This window comes from Onychostruthus taczanowskii, unplaced genomic scaffold, assembly GCF_017590055.1.
Source record: "Onychostruthus taczanowskii isolate IOZ18803 unplaced genomic scaffold, ASM1759005v1 scaffold55, whole genome shotgun sequence".
In the NCBI taxonomy this organism is placed as follows: domain Eukaryota; kingdom Metazoa; phylum Chordata; class Aves; order Passeriformes; family Passeridae; genus Onychostruthus; species Onychostruthus taczanowskii.
The window spans coordinates 5,238,645-5,260,010 of record NW_024503124.1 but is presented as its reverse complement, the minus strand read 5'-3'; the positions used below and the strand labels follow the sequence as shown (position 1 = coordinate 5,260,010).

Sequence of the window (21,366 nt, the reverse complement as noted above, 5' to 3'; positions counted from 1 at the left end):
CTTTAAACAGCCAGGCAGAGTAAATCGCCTTCCCTCCCCCTACTCACTCTGTAAATATAATCCAGCAAAGGAGCTCTAGAAGCATGTTGATCCTCCACAGCACCAGCAGACACGGGCTCCAGCAGCATCTTCATGGGCAGTGCCATGCACCAGTCCAGCAAGCAAAGCAGCAGTGAAACTATGAACTGAACAAGAACACGGACCACAGTGTTTAGGTACACTCTATTAAATTCACCCAGACTTTAGGGTATGAATTGGAAAGTTTAAAATTCAGCTCTGGTTTGGAGCAACCTCATTTAAAACCCCCCTCAAACAGCACAAAGAATGGAGACAGCCCTTTTCAGTGACACACCTTCTTATCCACTTCCATGGAGGAGTATTCAGCACCGGGCAGGAGAAACGCGATGGTGGCCACCAGGATCTGCAGCCAAACAAACCAAGTGTCAGAAAGGCACTCAGCTTCCTCCTCTGCAGAGACAGGCCTTCACTGCACAGGGCATAGAACAGGTTAAGTTCTCCTAGGAGCATTCAACAGCCCGTGTCAATCAAAGAGAACACTTTGCTGAGCACTTTGCACACAAGTCGCTACAAACGAGGGACCTACACTGGCCCAGAGAGTGCAGCAAGTACCTCCCCAACAATATACAAAAGGGAGGAGTTAACAAAACCACAGCAGCCCAAGGAAGGGATTAAGACAACTTTGCATACAAACATTTTAAAGAATCTGACATACTTCCGTAATTTTCCGGCACAGAGAGGATTCGTACTCCTGAAGCTTCTGCCAGTAAGACACCAGCAGCTGAAGGACGTCACAGGCTACCTGAGCCACCAGCTTGTTGGAAAACTGGAAGAGAAAAGGTGTTTAGAAGCCAAACAAAATATTCAGATACAATACACTGCATTTAGATTTTCTACATTTCATTATTTTGCATCTTTGCAAAGAATAAAAAAAGTTAGTGTTGTGAGATCACACGGTCAGCATTAGGAACCAGCAGGTTTGACACTGTGTGATCTTTTATGTGAGTTTGCTGGGTAAGGAGTCTATAGGCATATTCTGCATGCTTGCACAGGACACCACTGCAGCAGCCTGTGCCTCAGGCTATCAGTGATTATTTGCAAAGTGGAAATGCCTTTTTTCCCCAAAGCACGTTGGTCAGAGCCCGCCACAGCAATACCTTCAGTGTCACACCTATGACATTGATGGCTTTCTTCACGTGCGGGTGGCTCGTGCACTGCGTGAGCTCCTCACAGATCCACACGCCGAGGCCACAGATGGCTATGCATCTTTGAGAAAGGGAAAAGGGAGCTGGGTCAGGACATTCAGAGCAATATTTAGGGGGAAAAAAGGGAAAAAAATGCACAAAGATGAGATTTTTCTTTCCCCTCCAGCATGACAGGCCAGCACCTTCATGGTACAGAGTAAGGCTCAACTCCACAGGAACCAAACCACAAGGCAGCAGCAGAAAATAAGCAGCAAGGAAGACTTTTCCAAGCCATAAATGGTTGGACTTGATAGTGTTAAAGGTCTTTTCCAACCTAACCAATTCTATGATATTTTCCCATTTCTTTTACTCGGTATTTTACCTTGCAGCTTCACTTGGCTCCTCTGCGGCATTCTTCAATAAAATATTTATGAGGCAATACTAAAATAACAAAATAAATTAGAATAAGCATCTTTTTGATACATCTACTTTAAAGTTGTTTAATTTTGACATAGTTACAGGTGAAGTCACTTTAATTCCCTGTCTCTTGTTAAAGCATCTTTACCTCACGCCAGTTGTATTTTGTCAAGGGAGAAACACCAATTACAACTCAAACATACAGGCCCTTGAGAACAAATCAGCTTACAACTAATGTATAGGCAGCAAGAGGAAATCAATTAATTTACAGTGTCAAGGGGCAGTTACAAACAAGTGGTGGTCACTCCATACAAACACAAATGTTTAGGTTCTAACCAAAATATGTTATGAAAATTTTAGTGTATTATTTAGTACAGAAAAGACAAAAACTGTCTTAATTTTAGAAGCAAGACACCTCCAGTGACTCTCCAATGCCTGATGAAGAAGCAAGAACAGGAGCCAAGCATGTGAAGGGATTTCTGTATTCCCTTTGGTTCTGCCTGCTCAGGCTACATGAGGAACTCAGAGATTCTTCCCCATCCATCCCTAATTTTGAGCAGTGGATCACAGTGTCTCACATTTATCAAAAGCAACAGGGGCTTGTGTGAGGGCAACCACTTGGGCAGGAATGAAGTCACTGCACAGGGAAACCAGGTTAGGCTACCTAAGGATTTACAATAAGTGTGGCTTTACCTTCAAATCTGCAGTTCCTGTGATGCTCTCGCCAGCTTCTGAGATGGGTCCCAACTGTGGGATTCCTTTGTAGGTGTTTGGAAAGCACACAAGGGCACCAAGGATGGTGTGAGCCTCGGAGCGGGGAGCCTGGCATGGGCAAGCAGGCAGAAACAGTCACTAAAAAAATATTCACTAAAATAGTCACTGAAAACCCTTCACACGTGGAGATGCCTCCAGCTCTGAGGCCAGTGTGCACTGCTGTACTCAGCCTGCTAGATTCACAATGCAGCATTCAGCTGTGCCAGGGAACACAACCCAGGAGCTTTTCCCCTGCAGCTCCAGCAAGGGCTGGGTGTGAGCAGTAACTAACACACACCTTCCTGCCCCTGCTTTCTCTGCTGTGCTGCTCTGCTCTCCTGATGAGGCTGAGCTGCCCTTCCACTGGCACCTGGCCCCACTCCTGAGCACATCCTACATCTTCAATACTTCCCCCTCATTACCCAACCTGACAATCAGCCATTTGATGCTGACAGGAAGTACAGAACCCCCTGAAGAACAGCTGAGTGAGGAGGTGAAGCACTAATGCAGCACTGCTATGAGGTGATCCTGTGGCACAGAGAGGAGTGGGTGCAGAACCCACTCACATTCACTGCACAGGTGATACCAATGTGCAGAGAGATCCCTGCTCCTGCAGAGCCATCAAAAGCAGCACAGCACGAGCTATAAACACATTAACTACTGTGTAATGTTGAAAATGCAACGCACACCCAGTTTTATGCACGCAGGAGGAATGGAAGAGGTTTTGGTTTATGGCTTTTCCCTGGAAAATTGAGCATCCATTTCTTATTAGCATTTAAGCTTTGGATCAACACTGAGGCTGACCAAGCTCTTTGAGGGCTGACAGAAGAAGTGTGGCTGGATAACCATTCCAGCTCTGCTGAAACTGGAGAGGGCTGTGGCCCTGCAGAGAGCCACCTGCTCAGCCACACAAATGTCAAGAGCAGCAGCAAAAGCCCTGAGCCAGAACAGACCGAAAGGTCTCCCGTGAGCTGGTGCTTCACATGCAGTACAGCTTTCCTGTCTCTCCCAGGACTGCCAGACCTTTACCTTTATTTTGGCAACCCCTCATTGACTTGCTATTTTACTTATCCTTCGATAATTTAATAGTTTAGAGTCACATTTCTGTTAGTGCTGACATTTAGCCTGAGACGCTGTGTCACCCAGCGAGTTCCCCGCTCTCTCTCGCTGTTTGCTCGCTGCAGTGGCGCTCATGGGGCGCTACAGGCGTGTGGCAGCCAGGACACGCTTTCCTCACGCCTCAGCCTTTGGATCCAACACCTCTGCAGCACCAGCGTGTTGCCTTCTTCCAGGATTTCCCACCCCAGCTGCCCCAGTGTCCATCCTGAGAGCCCAGCCAGCCGTGCTCACCTCCGGCGTGTCCACGCTCAGCACGCGTGCCGCCGCTCCGAGGAAGTCCCCGATCAGCATTGTGAAGCCAGGCAGCCCCAGGAAGAAGAACCACGGCAGGCAGTGCTTTATGACAGTGTTCAGGATGTCCTGCAAGAGAAGGCACCTGTGAGAAAAGCCAGAAAGCCCGAAAGTGAAAAGGGAGAGTGTCAGAAGATTTAATTTTGAGGTCTGAGAAGATTTAACTTTGAGGTTCCCCAGTCCCACACTGACTGAGGTGGAAATTCCCAGAGCACTGTGCGCAAACTGACCTCCATGTAATCACCACCTTCCACTTCATGGGTGTGGAGTAGCCAAAGTACATTTGGTATTTTGGAAACATTTGTTTCCAAAAACCCCTAAATTCCTGTTCAAAGCCCACGCCGCCATTCATGTCTTTCTGTGCCTAAACGCAACCACTCTGTTAAACAAGACTTCAGAGTCAACATCCAAACATTTCATGGACTTAAGATGAAGCACTGCAGCAGTCCCGAGGAGTGAGTTCCTCAAATCTCTCAGAATTCCATGCCACAAGAACACGAGCTGCCCTCCCCAGGCCTGCTCTCTGCTTCAGGTGCTCTGAAGGAACAGAGCAGCAGCCCCAGCTTTGCTCGCCCTCACCCTGTGGTACAGAACACATTCCAGATAAGCCTTTCATCTTTAAGCCTTCCAGATTTTAAGTCTTCACAGTCTCTCCAAACAAGAGCAAAGTTCCTATATTTGAGTTAAGATTTCTTCCCTGCAAGCTTTCAGCAGGTTTAAAATTAGGCATAAAATCTGTATAATCCTTTACCCGTGACACTGTATTGGCTGAAAAGTTACATCCAGCTATTTCTATACTCAGTAGATAATTATTTCCCACTCAGTAAAATTTTGAAAAGCTGCAAAGGAAAACCCTTTTCCATGTCCATCCTTACTGGTTTCATGATGTGTCAAAGACAGCCTGTGCTAGAGACCCCCATAATCTGTCCACATGCTCAATCTCTACTACAGAAGCTAAAGACGACAAACTCAATTTTCTCTTCACAAAGAGATGCTTGAACATCACCACTATTTTCTCTAAGCCCTCTAAACACCAGCACAGCCCCAGCTTAGTGCTCCACTAAGTGTTTGCAACACCAGTATCCTATGAAGAAACTGCTATAAATTCAAATAAACAGTATTGGTTTTTAACATAGTAGCAGATAATGCTTTCACTTTCCTGAATAAGATAAAATGCCACTCAAGTTAATGTTTAAACTTGTTTTAATCACTTCCTTTGATACATTTTAAGTCAATATGGGTCAATGCAAACATGGAGAAGCAGAGCAGATGGATGCAGCCGCTCATAAAGCGGGTGGTAAGCTCTCGGTCGGCGCAGAACAAAGGACATACCTTGTTATAATTAAGGGCTGATTAACGCTCCCTGCTGCTCCAGCACAGCACACCTGTACAGCAGGGCCAGGTAAGGCTGGGCTGGCCCTGAGCAGGGCAGCAGATGGGAGCAGGCTGCTGCTGACATGTGCCACAATAAAAGAGCCCAGGCTAACCTGGCCAGGGAGGCTGCTCCAAACAACTGCATTAACTCCTATCCTCACCCCAGAGCTCCCATCTGTCACACACCAGGGCACGGATCCCTGCACAGAACACTTCCCATAGTGGGGCGAGGAGAACCACAAAACGTGACTGTCAAACATGGGTGCTGTGACAGCACACACGGTCCAAAAGGCTGCAGGGATTTACTCGCCTGTTACGAGATGTAGTGCTACTAAAAATAAATCATTTTTCACAGTGAAAAACCTTTCAAAAATTCCCTCTGAAAAGCTCTTGAAGCAGTCCTCGGCTTCCCTTCAAATTCCCAGCGTGGGCTGCTGGCTGCAGTGACACACACCCAGGAACCATCTCCCGAGGGAGGGCCGGCACAAACCCGCTCAGCCGGGCTCACCCCAGGCACTGAGCACATCACCCTGGGCATTTCGGGTCACTGCACCTCAGCTGGGGCCGGGCAGGCTGTCCCCTGCCCGTGGCACCGCAGCTCTGCTCCAGAGGCTCAGCACCAGCCCAGGACAGTGCTCATAGGGAGCCTGCCGGGTTCTGTCCCCTTTCCCAATCAGCAGAGCGCCCGGCTCACAACAGCACAGGATCTGGGGCAGCAATCCGGGGGCTCAGGGAGCTTATCAGCAGAGAGAGGCTGGTGAGAGGGCGAGGGAGCCAGGACATCTGTGCTATCAGTGATAGGGCAAAATCAGGTAATTCAAACAGAGCCGGGCTTCCTTCCCTCCCTGCAAACGTAAACTCCGGGTAGCAGCTCCCAGCCTGGTCAATGAATCACTTTAATTGAATGCTATGTACACAGCAACTGGAAAACACAAGCCATAAGAAAAACATATGGTGATGGCCGTGGAAATTGGTTTACTCATTCTGCACAGTGTTGTTGCTTTACTTCTTTCATAATTGACCTTTAGAACGATAAATGTGTAAAATAATTTTGGTTTATTATGGCTCCAAACCTTTCAGCAATTACACAAAATGAAAATTTAAAAGGAAGTATTCATTCTGGAAGCATTTCCATTGTTTACATAATTGCACAGCTATAATTTAGTGTTCATGTTGTTAAAGAAAAGTGAAAAAAAGGACCATTATGGACTATTTCAATTCAGAATGATGCTCTGTGGTGTTAAAGCTGGGGAAGAGGGGAGAGGAGGGGGCAATCGCATGCATGTCCTTCTCAAATGCATTAACCCTATAAACAGCATCATATTTCAGTGTAGGTTAATCTAGTAATTCAAATTATAAGGTCGTAAACATCCACTGAGTAAGCGAAATAAATTTATGCAAGTTCACTGAAAGGTCAATTGCAAAAATATTCTTCACCTAATTTCTGTTCAAGATTTTGCAGATTACAGGTGTAAGCAAATAGCCTGCCAGCTGCCTTCCTCATGTTTCCAATTGTCCCTCAACAGGAACAACATGGATTTTTCACTCAAAGTTCACTCTGTTCCTCACCGACAGACACCTCACTGGCACCTGAGATCTATGGCATGGGAAAGATTATTAATTTACAGAAGGCTTAAGACTTCCCTTTTCCACTCTAAAGGAACAAATGCTTCAATTTACTTATGCCAAGTTTTCCTACCTGCCATGAAGTTTTAAGTAAGAGTTAACTTGTCAAAAATTAAGTTCCAACACAAATTTATTAAGTATTTTGACAACCTCAGGAGATCCAGGATTAATTTATCAGAAAGCTGCATTTCAAGGTGCCAGGTAAAACCTAACCCCAAAGCAGTTGCATTTTATAGCCCAAGTCCCTCAAGGCTGGAATACAACAGAGGGAGTTTTTAAAATTTCTCCCATTTTGGAGCATGTCTGATACTTTCACAAGTGGCGAGAGCAATAGGATAAAGAACTAGAATAAATATTTTGGTTTGTGCACACACAGAGCACGCAGTGGATACAGGTACAAGGGCACTGCCTGGAAGGTGGAGGTGGCTTTTTGTCCCCACAAACATCTCTCCCAAGGACCCGTGGCAGCACTGCCCCGAGCTCTGACAGACAGAACATCAACCCCAGGAGCAGAATTTGGGTGGGATGGATGCAACTTAGGGAGGGCAAATGAATTACAGCAAAATAAACAGAAAAGAACAAAACTACCAAAATCACTGCCGAATGCACAGCTCCAGCAGTTGGCAGGACCTGGCTCCCCCTTGCTTCCAGTCAATCTTGCAGCTCTTTTATCCAGCACTTCCCACTTAGCCTGGTCTGGGAGAGCAGAGGGGGATGTGAGAGTTCCTATGAGACCCTGGCATTTGGACTTTTGTTTGTCCCTACTGGAAACATGCTGTCTGTTAACACTTTTTCAAAGCACTCAAAGCACATAATGGGAGCACACAGGCAAATTTTCCACAGGAAATGAGATAAGGGGTGGATTAAAAGAGGGAGAAAATCATGGCAGCCATTGGAAAGAAGTCTCAAGGAGCTAAAATAGGGGAATCCAAGCCTTAATAGACTACATTAAGGTTATTTCCTTTTAAATGGCAGTTTAAAGAATCTAAACAGCACAATGGTTTCTGTACAACACCATCAGGCAGAAACCCAGGCAAGAAGCACCCGTTCCACAGGGGACAAAAGCAAAGCCACTCACTTACTGCACCTTTACACAGCTGCTGCTGCACGCTGCTCCTGCCTGCTGAGTGACAACTGGGCAGATGTGGGCACTCAGTTTGTGGTGATTGGGAGTGGGGCTGCAGCCCAGCCCCATCCCCAATGGGTACAGCTGTGAGAAGAGGTGAACAGAACTGAAGGCAATGAGCCACGGAGTGCCCAGGTGCACTGACCAACCACCAAGGTACACAGGTGCAATGCAGGTAGGATGAAGGGAATGAAAGGTTCTAAAAGTGCTGACTCTTGAAGCCTTCTTTGGTCTCATGCAATAATTAGTTTGTTTGCCTTAGAGTAATCATAAATAATGCTTCTTATTCTACTGAAGCTGATAAAACTAAAGACGCTTTAAGAGAAGCTTTATAAGACTTAAAAAATTTACTTCACAGCTATTACTATTCACAGAATTCACAGAATCACCAGGTTGGAAGAGACCTTAAAGATCCTGGAGCCCAACCCATGCCCTAACACCCCAATTAAACCATGGCACCGAGTGCCACATCCAGTCTTTTTTTAAACACATCCAGGGATGGTGACTCCACCACCTCCCCCAGAAGACCATTCCAGAACTTTATCACACCTTCTGTAAAAAAACCTTTTCCTAATATCCAACCTGTATTTCCCTTGATGCAGCTTGAGACTGTCCCCTCTCATTCTGTCATTGCTGCCTGGAGAAAGAGACCAACCCCACCTGACCACAGCCACCTTTCAGGAGCTGTAGAGAGTGACAAGGTCACCCCTGAGTCTCCTTTTCTCCAGGCTGAACACCCCCAGCTCCCTATGCCTAGTTGTAGCTATTACAGTCAAAACTAAACAACTGGGAATATATTTTTTTTTTACAAAGCTAAGGAATAGAGTGCTAGATCTTGCAGATAATGATCTCATTGAGGAAGGTGTTATAGGTCACTTGTGTCTTCTTCAAATCTCTAAGCGTGACCTATATTGCAAATTAATAAAGATGTGCTAAGACAGAGTGGAGCATGGCACAATAGGGCTACTTGGAAAAGGTTATGCCAAGGCATTGTATGTATTCAGCAATTTTCCTTGCAACCCTGCTCTATTTTACAATCTAATCTATTCTCCACTAAGACATGATAGAGATAAACATTGCAGATGCCTTTGTGTGCAGAAAGGAAGGAGAGGTAATTAAAAGTCTGCACAATGTGAAGTCTCCAGGTACCAACACTGTGTAATGTAGTGGAAGAACCTGGGGCAGGGCAGTATCTGGCATTGGCCTCCACCACAGATGAGGACAAGCACAAAAGGACAAACACTGAATGGTGAAAAAGATGTAGTGCTTTTGCAGCTTTAGGTGCACCACATATTGTCAAGACTAATAATGGACCTAGTCATGTAGCTCAGCATATGTCACTAGTATTTCATATTTTTCAACTGGTCTAGCTGTTGTAAGACGCTTTCACTCCTCACTTAAAGCCTTTCTTTGAAAACAAAAAAGGGGAATGGTGAGTGAAACCCCACAGGCAAGAGTTTGGAAAGCTGTGTTTACATTGAATCATCTCACCATTCCTCCATCAAGCACAATGCCTGCTCGTTACATACAACCTGTGCTGGATAATGCCCCCTGAAGCAACAAACCTGGCTGTGGCTCACCTGACTCCTTGAAATAAGCCAAGACATCTGGGTGATGGGAAGATATAGATTCTATCTTATTCTTGCATGTTACTTTATGAAGTTGTATAGCTATTGATGGAACTATGCAGCTGTCAATGAAGTTTTATAGTTATTGATATTGTTAAAATTCTGTAGCTGTTGATTTTGTCAATATCCTAACATGTAGCTTTTGGCTTATTCTTGCATGATGCTACTGATACTGTCAATAGTCTATAAATATAGCTATAAGGATTTAGACTGTCAATATTCCATAAGTGTAGGTATAAGGATTTTGATGATATGCAGTGTAGGTTTGGGGAATGAATCAAGGTCAGTAGACAGATGCATTCCAGAGCTAATGGAACCTACATAAAAAGACCATGTTTACTATTTCTTCTGCAAGGGCCCTACAGGAGGATGGTAGACTTGGCATTTATTTAAAAGACAAGAAAGGGGGAATTGTAGGCACAGAGTTTTTGGTAATTGGGAGCGGGGCTGTGGCTGAGCCTCATCCCCAATGGGTACAGCTGTGAAAAAAGGTGACCAGCACTGAAGGCAGTGAGCCATGGAGGGCCCAGGTGCACTGACCAAAGGGAACAGAGGGCACACAGGTGCAATGCATGACCATGAGGGCTATAAAAGGTTCTACTGAAGTACAAGAAAGTGCTGATGCTTGAAGCCTTTTTTGGTGTCAGTTGTACCTCCACCGTCAGGCAGAAAGATATAAAAGCTCACAAATTCTGGGGTTTTTTAAAATGTCAGACCAGTGTTAACACAAGCAGGTAATTAATGACTTCTCTGGTAGCAGCTCTGCTGAGAAATGCTTCCTATTACAATTAACCATTTTCCACACAGAGAGCTCCAGTGGGTGTTTCTACAGAAGCTTAGAGCTGCTGCAGCTTCCTTTCCCTCATCTTTTGGAACAAAGAGAGAGGCTTTGGGACAACGGGCACTGGTACCTCAGCACCTCTACTGACAGAGCTTCTCATCCACAGCTTCCTTGCACTGCTAAAAGGAACTGACCTAAAACAAAGCTGCTGAGTGCCCTGGCTGCAGCCAGGCCGTGCTCCACAGGCAGGCCTGCTGTTTGTGCTGACATTTAATCACCCAGGACATCTGCCAGCTTGGCTGGACTGTGGCGATTTTCCTCTCATTCCATATTTAAAGTTTGTTCTGCTCTTCATGTCACTGAACTGAAAAAGCCACCAGCAGAGTCTCCTCCCTTGGCCGTCCACTGTCCTTTCCACAGAGAACCCCTGAAGCCTCTACATTTGATTATGTTCTCAAAAAACATAAGTGTCCTTACTCCAGAGGTCCTCTGGCAAGTAAGCATGACTATACTTAAATTTATTTGTTAAACTCACTCCCAAAATCAGGAGTACAAGTGACCCTCTTGCTCACTTTGCAGGTAACACCTCAGTGTTGGTGACAGGTGGCACCAGGCACAGTAACTGATGCTCTCCCTGGTAATAGGGCAAGACTGGCTAAAAAATGACACTGAGCAGAGGGTTCAAACCTGAAAAAGGACTGAAAACCTGCCTCTTTTTACAGTGTCCCTACAAGGTAAGCACCTCACCTGCACTTACTTCTCCTCACAGACTATGAGCAGAAATTTAGACAGAAATAAGAAACGGCAACACAAAAGTCCACAGAATTTTTAGGAGACAACCACCAGCAACCTCAAAGGATTATTTAAGTGCCAGAAAGACTCAAGCTGAAGAATCCCTATTATGCCAAGAGTTGATTTTCTGAGAAGTGTTGGTAGCTTTTTGGAATTGTGTTTTGGTCCTTTTGTTATTCAGCAAAAAGGAGGAAGCTGTGGAGCAAGGAGACACTTATCGACTTTTTCAGGTGAATGAAGCAAAAAGTGCTGTTACAGTAAGCAGCCAGCAACAGTAATAAAACAGCAATAATAAAATACATCTCTTTTCCTAGTTCAGGCATTTGTAAAACCTGTGCATTGCAGTGTCAAATTTTGATGAACAAAGCTGTATTTATTACCCAAACCAAAAGACACACCCCGTTGCAGCTGCTCCAGCAGGAGTTTTCTGACCATCAGGCTTACCTGGCAGTAGAAAGCAGCTATGCTCACCCAAACTGCAGCAGGCTATCCAACAGCACCCCTACCAAGCACCCCCCAGAAACATTTCCTGATTTTCAACCCCCTAACCATAGGTAAAGTACCTTCCCTAAGCCCCAGTCTGGTAGTGAACATCCCAGTTCGTAGTGAACATCCCAGTTCTCTTTCCTTCACCCTGGAGGCCAGGGAGGGAAGGCTGTGAGCCTAAATGAATGTCATTCATATAAAACTAGGAAAAAAGCCCAGACTAGGCCAGCAGTGCCACGGGCTGGAGCAGTTCAGGAAGGAGGCACCCCACAGATGGTCACTTGGCCCTTGACCCTGGGTCCCTCCTGTGCTCCCTCCCCGCAGCCGCCGGTGCCGGGCTTCTCCCACCTGGAGAGGTGATGCAATTCTTGCAGAGAGTTGTTCACTTCTCCAGGGATGTTTGTTGTTAGACACTTCCACATGGACAAATTAGCTGCAGCTCATTACCCCGCTGTCTCCTCTGCTGAGCTAATTGCTACATCCCGGGCTCGGAGTGCCACGGGAGCCTCCTATAAAACACACCCTCACACTGCTCTTTTATGCACCCCCCAAGACCAGGCTGCAAAGCTGGGCTGCACTTGCTGGGAATAACTCTGTACTCATTTACAGCATATTCAAAATCGGAATATTTTGTTTTTCTAGCAGCACCAAAAGCTACACAACACAGCAGCAATTTCCTATTTTCACATCCTTAAGTGAGTGAGGAGTGAAAAGAGAAATGCAGTTCAAAAAAACATTTGTCACAAAAACCAAAACACTGAAAACCATTCAGGTCGAAGAGGTTCCTGACTGTAATACTTTTAATTATGTAACCACCTAAAAAGCTCTTCTGAAGTAGCCAAGGTGATTGCCTGGAGCTGGGCTGTCTTACTGTTGCTTTCCCACATAAATGCTAGAAGTTGCACTAGTGATCCATACAGAAGGAAAACTCCTCCATGAGACACCTCCTACCTTCCCTTCTGTGAACATTCCTTACAAGGGAGAAATTTATGCCTGTGCTTAGCAGACAAACCCACTCTGTGTTAAAAAGGCCACCCCAAGTTTACTTTATTTCTGAAATCCTGGAAAGCATGCTAGGATCCCCGTTCCAGTGATCGTTCCAGTGATCGTGCTCCCTGTGATTCCACACCCTCTGATAAAAAGGCTCCCACTCTCTGAGCACCCAGCAAGCACCTTGGAGCCAATCGAGCTGGAAATACAGGAGCAGGAATAAGGATCAACACCTTGCTCCAAGGCACTGCCAGTTAACACCTCATCCACTTCCACAGCTGAGGAAAGCAGGCGGGAAAGACACACACACAGCAGCCAACCTGTGGTCAAGTGTGCCACCAAGAGGCAAATGCAGCCACAAGAGTGGGGAGCAAGAACAAAGAGCAGCAGCCTGCAAAATATCCAGGGAAACCATGGAGGGATTGCAGTGTGGGGCTGCAAAATATCCAGGGAAACCATGGAGGGATGGGCAGCTGCAGCAGGACTTCTAGGATTTTCCAAGAGAAAACCCCTGCCTCTATTCTTATCTATATAAAAGGAGTGTTTTCCAAATGCTCTAACTTTTCAGAAGGGAAACCAATGGGCAAGAATCTGGTAACAATTTCTTCTTTCCCTCTATCATCTCAGAAACAATCAAACCTGTCTAGTTTCCCAAAGGCACAATCAGTAACTCCCAGAATTTCCTGAGTGGTCCCTGTGCCCTTTGTTGCCAACCCCAGCAGAGCTGCAGCCCTTGCTCTCATTCCTACAGCTACAAAAACATGCAAGTGCTCTTACATAGTCTTTATTTTGTCTAAAGACTGTTTCTTAATGAGCATTGAGCTGTTTCTGTGAGACAACCATCATTTAACAGCCCGACTAAGTCTGCTCCTCACCTCACACCCAACGCTTTATTCCTGAGGCCACCGCAGGACAGGGAGACCTGCAACAACTGCCGTGCCCACAGCAGCAGCAGGTTTTGGGAGCATCCCCTGCTGCCCTGGCACGGGGCAGCAGTGGCACAGGAAGCACAGCTCGTACCTGGTCCTGGCTGGTCAGCCCCAGGCGCATGACGAAGTAGAAGTGCACCAGGAAGTCCGAGTTGGGCAGCAGGTCCTGGCGCCGGCTCATCATGGCGCAGAGCAGCCGGAACGCCTGCAGCTTCCCCTCCTTGTACTCGCTGGGCAGCATGGCTGCCTGCAACAACAACAAAGCCTGCATCACTCCTTGCCTTCCCCACCAGCCAGCCCGTGCAATGCCTGCCCAGCAGCTCTCCCACAAAGCACCTCACATTCAGCCTTTGGAGGGCACGTGCTGTCTTGGCCAGCAGTGATGGTACAAGTTGAAAATAAGGCAACTAATGCATACCCGTTCAGCTCTGATATAGAAAAAAATACTCCTGTGTGAGAACTTCAGAACTGACCTTGAACAGCCATGATGCAAATATCCTGAGAGGAGGGATCAGGACGGGAGGAGAGGGAGTTGACTGATTGTCAACGCTGATAGCGAGGTTGTCCCGGATCTGATGGTTTTTAAAGAAGAGCATTAATAAAACCAGTATCTTTTTTCATTATTATGTTTTACTTTTACTTTATTTACATTCAGGTACTACACCTGGGGCTATACAGAGCTCCCTCTTCAGCCAAAGCCACCAGGAAAGCTTGGTCTGTGCTGCTGTTCCCTGGCCAAAGCAAACACTGCCAGTTTGAGTCACACTATGGGCCTTTACACAAATACCAATGTCTGTACTCCTTTTTTTCTTTGCTACTGTTTCCACATCCCATTTCAATTCTCTTGTCATTGGACAGGATTCTCTGTTGGAGTTTGCTGCTGGAAACCAAACAAGACAAAACTTCCTTTAAGACAGAGCCCTCCCATGCCACGTTTATGCTCCAGGTGCTAACACTAAATCTCATTTAATAATCATTTCCACAACAAAAGAAATGTGTCATTACCATTAGCTCTAAGTAACACATACCTTTGCAAGTTTATACCAGAGCTCATAAAGATAGCCAAAAACTTTTGCATGGATTTTAGGTGACTGTATGTTGTTCACATCTCCAAGAATTCCCAGGATTCTCCTCCACAGCACAGCAGCAGAATCAGGATGCCAACCAATAAGGCTCCCACCAGCAATTATACTGCAATCATCAGCCAGGAACTCACTGCTGTCTGTAAATTTAAAGTGTTCCATTTTCACAAGTCAGAAATGTAGTCTAAGCATGAATTTGGTCAACAAAATCTGGTCATTACTCCTCCTAACCATCTTCCATCTCACAAGAATATCTCTCCCCCAAATCTCTCTCTTTCATTGCTGAAGCTGCTTTTGAGTCAAAGAAAAACACGGCAGCAAATGTAGGCAAAGGGGCTCGCAGGTGACAGCACCACAGCACTGCCACACCACACTGTCCCCACCCCAGAGGGCTTTTCTGCAGGGAGGCAAATGCAGCTAAATGCAACATTCAGGTACCTGAGGGATGTATTCAATCAATAACTCGCTCTTACAGGCAATATTTCTGTATTTATAAAAGTCCTTTTTTCTTTTTTTTTTTTTAAGATCACACAGTGTAGTAAGACCTGGCAATGCAACTGGACAAAGGAATAAAAAAACCACGGCTGAAGAGCCTTGAGGAATGTGCTCAGGCATCACCACTCATCCAGAGCAGCTCCTGAGAAAGCAGAGCTTGGAGAAGGCTGTCAGGGTAATGGGATTTATGCTCTTAAACAGTACAAATCCAGACTGAAGTGCACATTTTAATGACAAGAGCTGGTAGCTGCTCTCCTGTCACAGGCAGCAGCACAGCCATGCTCCAGGCATACCTGCAGCAACCAAGGCATGGAAGGAAGCTGCAGGAAACCTCTACAAAGGAAGAAAGAAATAACTCATGTCCTCTGAGGACTCGAGGAAGGTTAGTGAAATAAAAGGCATTTTAGATGCTTTTATGTTTGAATATGTTTTAAAAACAACTTTGGGGATCTTCCCCCCTTTTTTGTTTTGTGGCATTACAAAGTCCCAAAGTGCTGAACCACATGTTATTTATTAAGCACATTAGAATGACCTCCTACAGATCCGTGCTCAGGGAAGTGGCATCTCTGCTGCTCAGTGGCAGTGTCAGTGTTGTTCTGCCTTACCCTATCAGGTTTCCACAGCAGAGCGAGCTGTGACTTGGCTGAGAGGCAGGAAAGCAGTCAAGGGCACTTTGGCTCTGCTGGGCAATGGCACATCTGTTAACCCCCTTCTCCTTTCACTCCACATTACCTGCCAGGTTGCTACATGTGGTTCTTTCTCTTTGTACCCCCAAAGGAGCAATTCTTGCACCACAGCCACAAACAATGAATTTATCATACATTATCATTCTTACCACGGGCAGTATTACCTTTTTTACAGCAGCAGTCCCAGCAGTTGGACTAGGTGTGCTGGTTCATTAAAGCACAGATATTTCAAAGGAAAAGTCAACATGAAAAAGCACCCTTGAAATTGTGTATTCATTAGGAAGGCAGCCTCTAAGACATCCCTACATCACTGCATTAAGCTCCTGACCTAATACCTGACTCACACTACCAGATGAAGGGTACCTTTACAAATGGCAAAGAATGAACCACTTATCTCCTATCAGTCAAAAAATACAGTGAGACATTTCCTGAGACCACGCTGCTATGAAATAGAACCTGTTCACTAGTGTGCTGTACTTCAGCACTGGGGCAGGCACATGAGTACCCAGTTAGGCACTGTAAGAAGCCCAGTTATTTCCAGCTGGGCAGGCAGTGGCTTTCTGGATCATCGTTTACTGGCAAAGCAATGGATGATCCAAACCCTTTCCGCTCTGAGTGAGCACGATGAAGGGTCCTTGGTGCCATGTGCCACATCTGAGGAGCACTCCTCTCTGGGGCCCAGGAGTGAGCTGACACACAGAGTGGGGCCCGTGGTACCTGTGAGGTTGGCGGGCTCCTGCGAGGGGCTGAGCTGGAGCCAGCGTGGCGCTGCAGGATCCCCGCCCGCTCCCGTGGCCAGCCCGGCCTCGGGGTCATCCTCGGCCGCCTGCCAGGCCACCAGTGCGATGTCCACGTCAGCTCCACAGCCCAGGGACGTGTCACTGCTCACGCTCTCACCTGCAAACAGCACAGTGCTGCTCACAGCTGCGCCCCGGGCTGCGGCAGCACAGCGCCCCGGAGGAGCGCCTCGGCCGGCTGCAACAAAATCACGGCCGATTTCAGGGGCTGTGCTTGGCAAAAGCAGTCTCGGGGCACTCACTTTTCTCTCTCTCTCTGTAATAGCCGTGAGATTGCTGCAAGTCTGCTTTCAGATCCAGCTCAGCTGTACTGCTGCTCCTCTGCATTAGCACCTGCAGGGAAAGAATTCATCTCAGCTCATACAGCTCTGAGCACCACACCGACTCCAGCAAATTTCACACCCACACAGTCTTTAGAAATTAACCACAACCCAGTCAAGACATTCTCATGAATATTCAGAGTAAAAAGTGTATGTCAGTGTCCTTAGGAAAACATCAGGCTTTCCATTTCATTCTTTATCCTCCCTCTCACAACCTCAGTTTTCACACCAACAAGCAGGATTTTTTACCTACCTTTTTCAAACACATCTGAAATAATTTGTTAAGGTATAAAAACAAAAATCTTTTGGCCTTCATATTTCACAGAGATGATCAGGCTAAGTAATTTGTTGTTTCAACTGTTCAGTCAAAAGTTGCCATTAAAAATGTATGAAGTTTGCCTGTGCTGATGTCAACTCACACTAACATCTGCCATGCACGGCTGGTGATAGGAACTGTGCTGAACAGAAGCATTTTCATCAGTGCTTTAAAGCATCAAACATTTATTCCAGTGTACTGTAGCTCTGTAATAGCCATGAATTATTTATCTTTTAAAAGTTACAAACTCGTTGTTGATATTTCAAAAAAAGACCAAAGCCTTGTGTAAGACTAGAACAGAGATACAACTGCAGAAGCAGCTGATGACATCAGGAGACAAACTGATCACACCCAGCAGGACAATAACCTGCTACAGGGCACACTTCCAGATGCCACACCAGAAATGGGATTGATGGCTTTTCACACTTCCACCTCCTAGAGTTTCTGAATGCTAAAACGCTTCTGATTAGAAAGAAAACACTGCTAGGATCTTCACAGACATTACTTTGCCTTACTTGCTCAGCTTCATGCTCCTTTACATATCCCTTATTTTCCTGAACTGATTTGGAGTCTGAAGTTGAATTTCCAGCCTTTTTACCTAGAAGTTTCAGAAAGGAAACAAGAACTATAAACATTTCCAGGACCAAAACACACAGCAAGTCTCATGTAAATTTCAGCTATGTTTACACGTCTCATATTTATAGTTAAGGGCCACACAACACTTAAATTGGATACAAGAAGCTTTGAAAAATCCTTCAGAAGCATAACATACTTACAGGAGAGGAACTGAACTCCAACTGCAGCTTGAATACATAAAATTCAAATGCAAGTCAGGTGAAAAGTCAAAGAGTTACATGCAAAGTGCACACACATTCCAAGTTCCATTTTTGGCCTCCCTGCTTTACAAAAGGTCCCATCCTGCACTGACAGTCTCTAACTTCCTTAAAACAGTTCTTTCAACAACTTACCAACTATGCAGCCACTAAGAAAATTAACTAAAACCACATTTTAGAAGAGACCTGGAATCCAAAGTAATTAAGAGCAGCACCTGTGAGGCTGAACAAGTCTCAAACCTTTTCCTTGAAAAACACAGTATATTGCTGCACTTTATTAGAATTACCTTGAAAAAAATCAGATGGAATCTGATCTGCAATATCTGAAGTGCTGCTGCTTCGAGTCAGCTGCTGCTCTTGGTCTGCAAAGGGGCCTGCAGCTTCTGTTCCTTCTGAATTTTCCAGCTGTTGAGATTCTTCAACTTCTGTTGATTTAATTACAACATAAAATATTTGCAGGAGCTCATATGTACTTCTGTGAACTCCTCACCTAAGCTCTAGGAAAAAGCAACCCTTGCAAATAATTTAAAATTCCCAAGATAAAATTTACAAGTTATAACTTAAGTTCTATAAAACATCCTTAGAAAAACTGTAAAGTTTAGAGATGCATGAGCAGCATAAAAGGAGAGATGTGATTTTAATGTGATTTTGGGAGTTAAAGAGGAGGAGGTCCCATGAACAAAGCTGGGTTTTCAGTGCTGGAGACCCCAGCTGGGCCCTGTTCATTCTCAAGAGAGAAAGAGCAGGGGCAACAGAACTTCCTTAAATGCAGTGTTGGGAGAAGCTGGCTGTGCTCCCTGAGTGCCTCCAGAAAGAGGCAAAAGCAGGAGGAATAAAAAAAGGCAAAAACTTATAGTAAAAAAAGCTCTGAGCCAGATATAACTTGGGTTTAGCTTGTGAAGACAAACCCAACCAGGCAGCTTTTGGTTTGGCTGTAACTGCAAATGAGAAACAAAAGGAGGAGAGACAGGCATGGAAATCCCCAAGCAAAAATAAACTGACATGCTGGAGAAGGAGCAACAGGAATTCTTGAGATTGCAGAACAACACAGCGCTTTGAGAAATTAATTTCTCTTCGCATTTGGGGAAAAAAAAAAAACCACCCCAAAAAAAGCTAGTAACACTCCAGTGTTTCCATCCAGCAGTGTGCAAGTTTTAATATTGCTTTACTACTTAATAAACACTGTAGGTATTTCAGAAAGTTATCTCAGGAGGCACATAGACAAAAACTAACATTTCTGGTATCGACTGACTTCAGCTGACTTTCAACGTCTTACAGAAAGCAATAAAATAAAACATTCAATGCAATTCACTAGCTGGAACAATTTCAGCATTCCCCCCAAAATAACTTGAGATGAAAACACACCAAAGATATTTCAGTGAGCAGGAATCCCCACAGGGCCTTAAAGCACCACGTACAGAGCTCTCCTTTCTCTTGCTACTGCAGGTAATGAGTCTGGCAGGACTCAGGAGTCACAAATCCCTCCCAGGAAGTGAAACATGGGAATTTTTACTTTAGTTACTAGGCAATACAGATCTAATTGCAACTGATGGCAGTCTTTAATATCAACATGAACAAAAATTGCTTTGCTTGCAGTGCTGCAAACATTCTGAGAAGAACCAACCAGACAGAAAGGGAACAGGGAGAGAGCAGTTTAAAAATATAAAGAACATTGATATCAAAGATGACTTTAAAGTACAGTACCTGACAGTCTGTGAGAGCAAGAAGTGTAAGAGATACCAGGGAAGAGAGAGCTCACAGTGTGAAGCAGAAGAGGTACACTTTTAGTGGCTGGCAAAGCCTCATAAAGATGGACACAGTTGCTGATAGACTGGCTTCGCTTAGCTTACAGGAAAAAATAGAGCAATAATTATATCAGGAACACAGTGAAATATTGCAGTTCTGAGTGTCACAACACAACCAAACCCAGAGTTTCAGGATCAAGCTTTTCAACATTAAGCCCAGGGGTTTCACCCCTGAGATGTAAGTTAATATTGCGCAACACTCCCTCACACTGAAAGGGTAATAATCAGGGATTTCTGATCCATAGCAAGTGTGGAAGTGTCTTTTATCTGAACACACACAAAAAAGAAAAGCTGTGGATCAACACTTCCAGGTTCTCCCTACTGCTCTGGCAAGGTGTCAAAGGGGAAAATGCTGCAGCAGTAGAGAGAACTCTTCACTGAAGCATAAACAGGGACTCACTGAATTTAGAAATAAAACTCAAATAAAACTCAAGACTGAACTGGCTCTACTGCCAAAGCACTCTGTGATCCAGGCTGGAGGCCGTGGCTCAGCCATGGAGCCACAAACCACCCCCAGTGCTCTCCATCCTTCCAGCTCTCCTGGTAAGGAACTGGGGAGGGAGCTGTGCAGCCCAGCAGCTCCTGCTCAAAGCAGGGGCTTGCACAGGAGTCTGCCCCAGCAAACCAGCACATGGAAACATGCTGACATGATATAAAGACAGGCCAGGTTCAGGCTGCTGAAATGCTTGAACAAACTGAAATCTGTTCCATGTCTGGGGTCTCAGCTATTACCCCAACATTCCTCAACCCAGTCTCCCTCCTGCTTTCCTCTTTGCAGAAGTAAACACGAGAGGAAAACTTCATCATGCCAAGAAAAAGAGAGAACACAAAGCAACTATGAAAGGATAACATTACTTATTAAATACCTGGTTTACCTTGTGCTCCCAGGAAATAGTTGTATCAATATCTGCTATCTGCCTGATAGTAATAAATGCTCTCTTAGGAACTGACAAAAACAGCCACGTACCTCTAGAAAACCCCCTAACATGACCAGGTTTAACTCACAATTCAATGTCCTGTAGCTAAAAGCTTAGATAGAGAATTTCCCAAAATACTTTGTGATTCACACTGGCCAAGACATCCCAACATGGATGTGCAACATCCCTGTTGGGGCAGTTAATTATTGAGTTGCTTTTGGCAGGAGCCACCCGTCAGAGGCAGGTTTAAAACCTGAGTGTTACTGAGTGTCTGGGTACCAAAGCACTCAGCTGTGGTCTAACTAACCTGTGGCTCTCTGACGGACAATGTTTCTTGCTTTCTCCACTCCTGGGGCCCCAGAGGTTGTGGCACTTCTGAATCTCATTGGCTCCACAACTTCGGGGTGACTTTTCCAGCTTAAGGAAAAAGATCTTCCTATTACAGCTGTCTTCTGAGGCTCTAAAACACCACCTAAGGACAAAGAACACAAAATTTTCTGGCACTGGATGCTTTGGCATGTATTTTTGCTGAAGTACGAATGGACTCAGACATGGCAAATATTAATACTTTAAACAATACAGGTTAACTTTTGCTATTAAT

At 45.3% G+C, this 21,366-nt stretch overlaps 1 protein-coding gene and 1 non-coding gene across 2 annotated transcripts in view; one reads left to right on the top strand and one right to left on the bottom strand.

Annotated features, from left to right (window-relative positions):
- Positions 1–21,366, bottom strand: part of RALGAPA2 (Ral GTPase activating protein catalytic subunit alpha 2) — a 95,309-nt gene that overhangs the window by 50,910 nt on the left and 23,033 nt on the right. Inside the window, exons 17-31 of the mRNA XM_041417284.1 lie at positions 21,073–21,237; positions 18,331–18,468; positions 17,726–17,808; positions 16,817–16,907; positions 16,495–16,674; positions 14,543–14,736; positions 13,988–14,086; positions 13,606–13,761; positions 3,723–3,851; positions 2,313–2,441; positions 1,585–1,643; positions 1,176–1,284; positions 734–844; positions 353–421; positions 48–185 (exon numbers count right to left, since the gene is read on the bottom strand). Coding sequence (XP_041273218.1) covers positions 48–185; positions 353–421; positions 734–844; positions 1,176–1,284; positions 1,585–1,643; positions 2,313–2,441; positions 3,723–3,851; positions 13,606–13,761; positions 13,988–14,086; positions 14,543–14,736; positions 16,495–16,674; positions 16,817–16,907; positions 17,726–17,808; positions 18,331–18,468; positions 21,073–21,237 — 1,850 coding nt within the window. The remainder of the gene's footprint in view (positions 1–47; positions 186–352; positions 422–733; positions 845–1,175; positions 1,285–1,584; positions 1,644–2,312; positions 2,442–3,722; positions 3,852–13,605; positions 13,762–13,987; positions 14,087–14,542; positions 14,737–16,494; positions 16,675–16,816; positions 16,908–17,725; positions 17,809–18,330; positions 18,469–21,072; positions 21,238–21,366) is intronic.
- LOC121342686 lies at positions 20,415–20,499 on the top strand. The gene has a single exon (XR_005953597.1). It is a non-coding gene; the product is annotated as a small nucleolar RNA SNORA5 (small nucleolar RNA).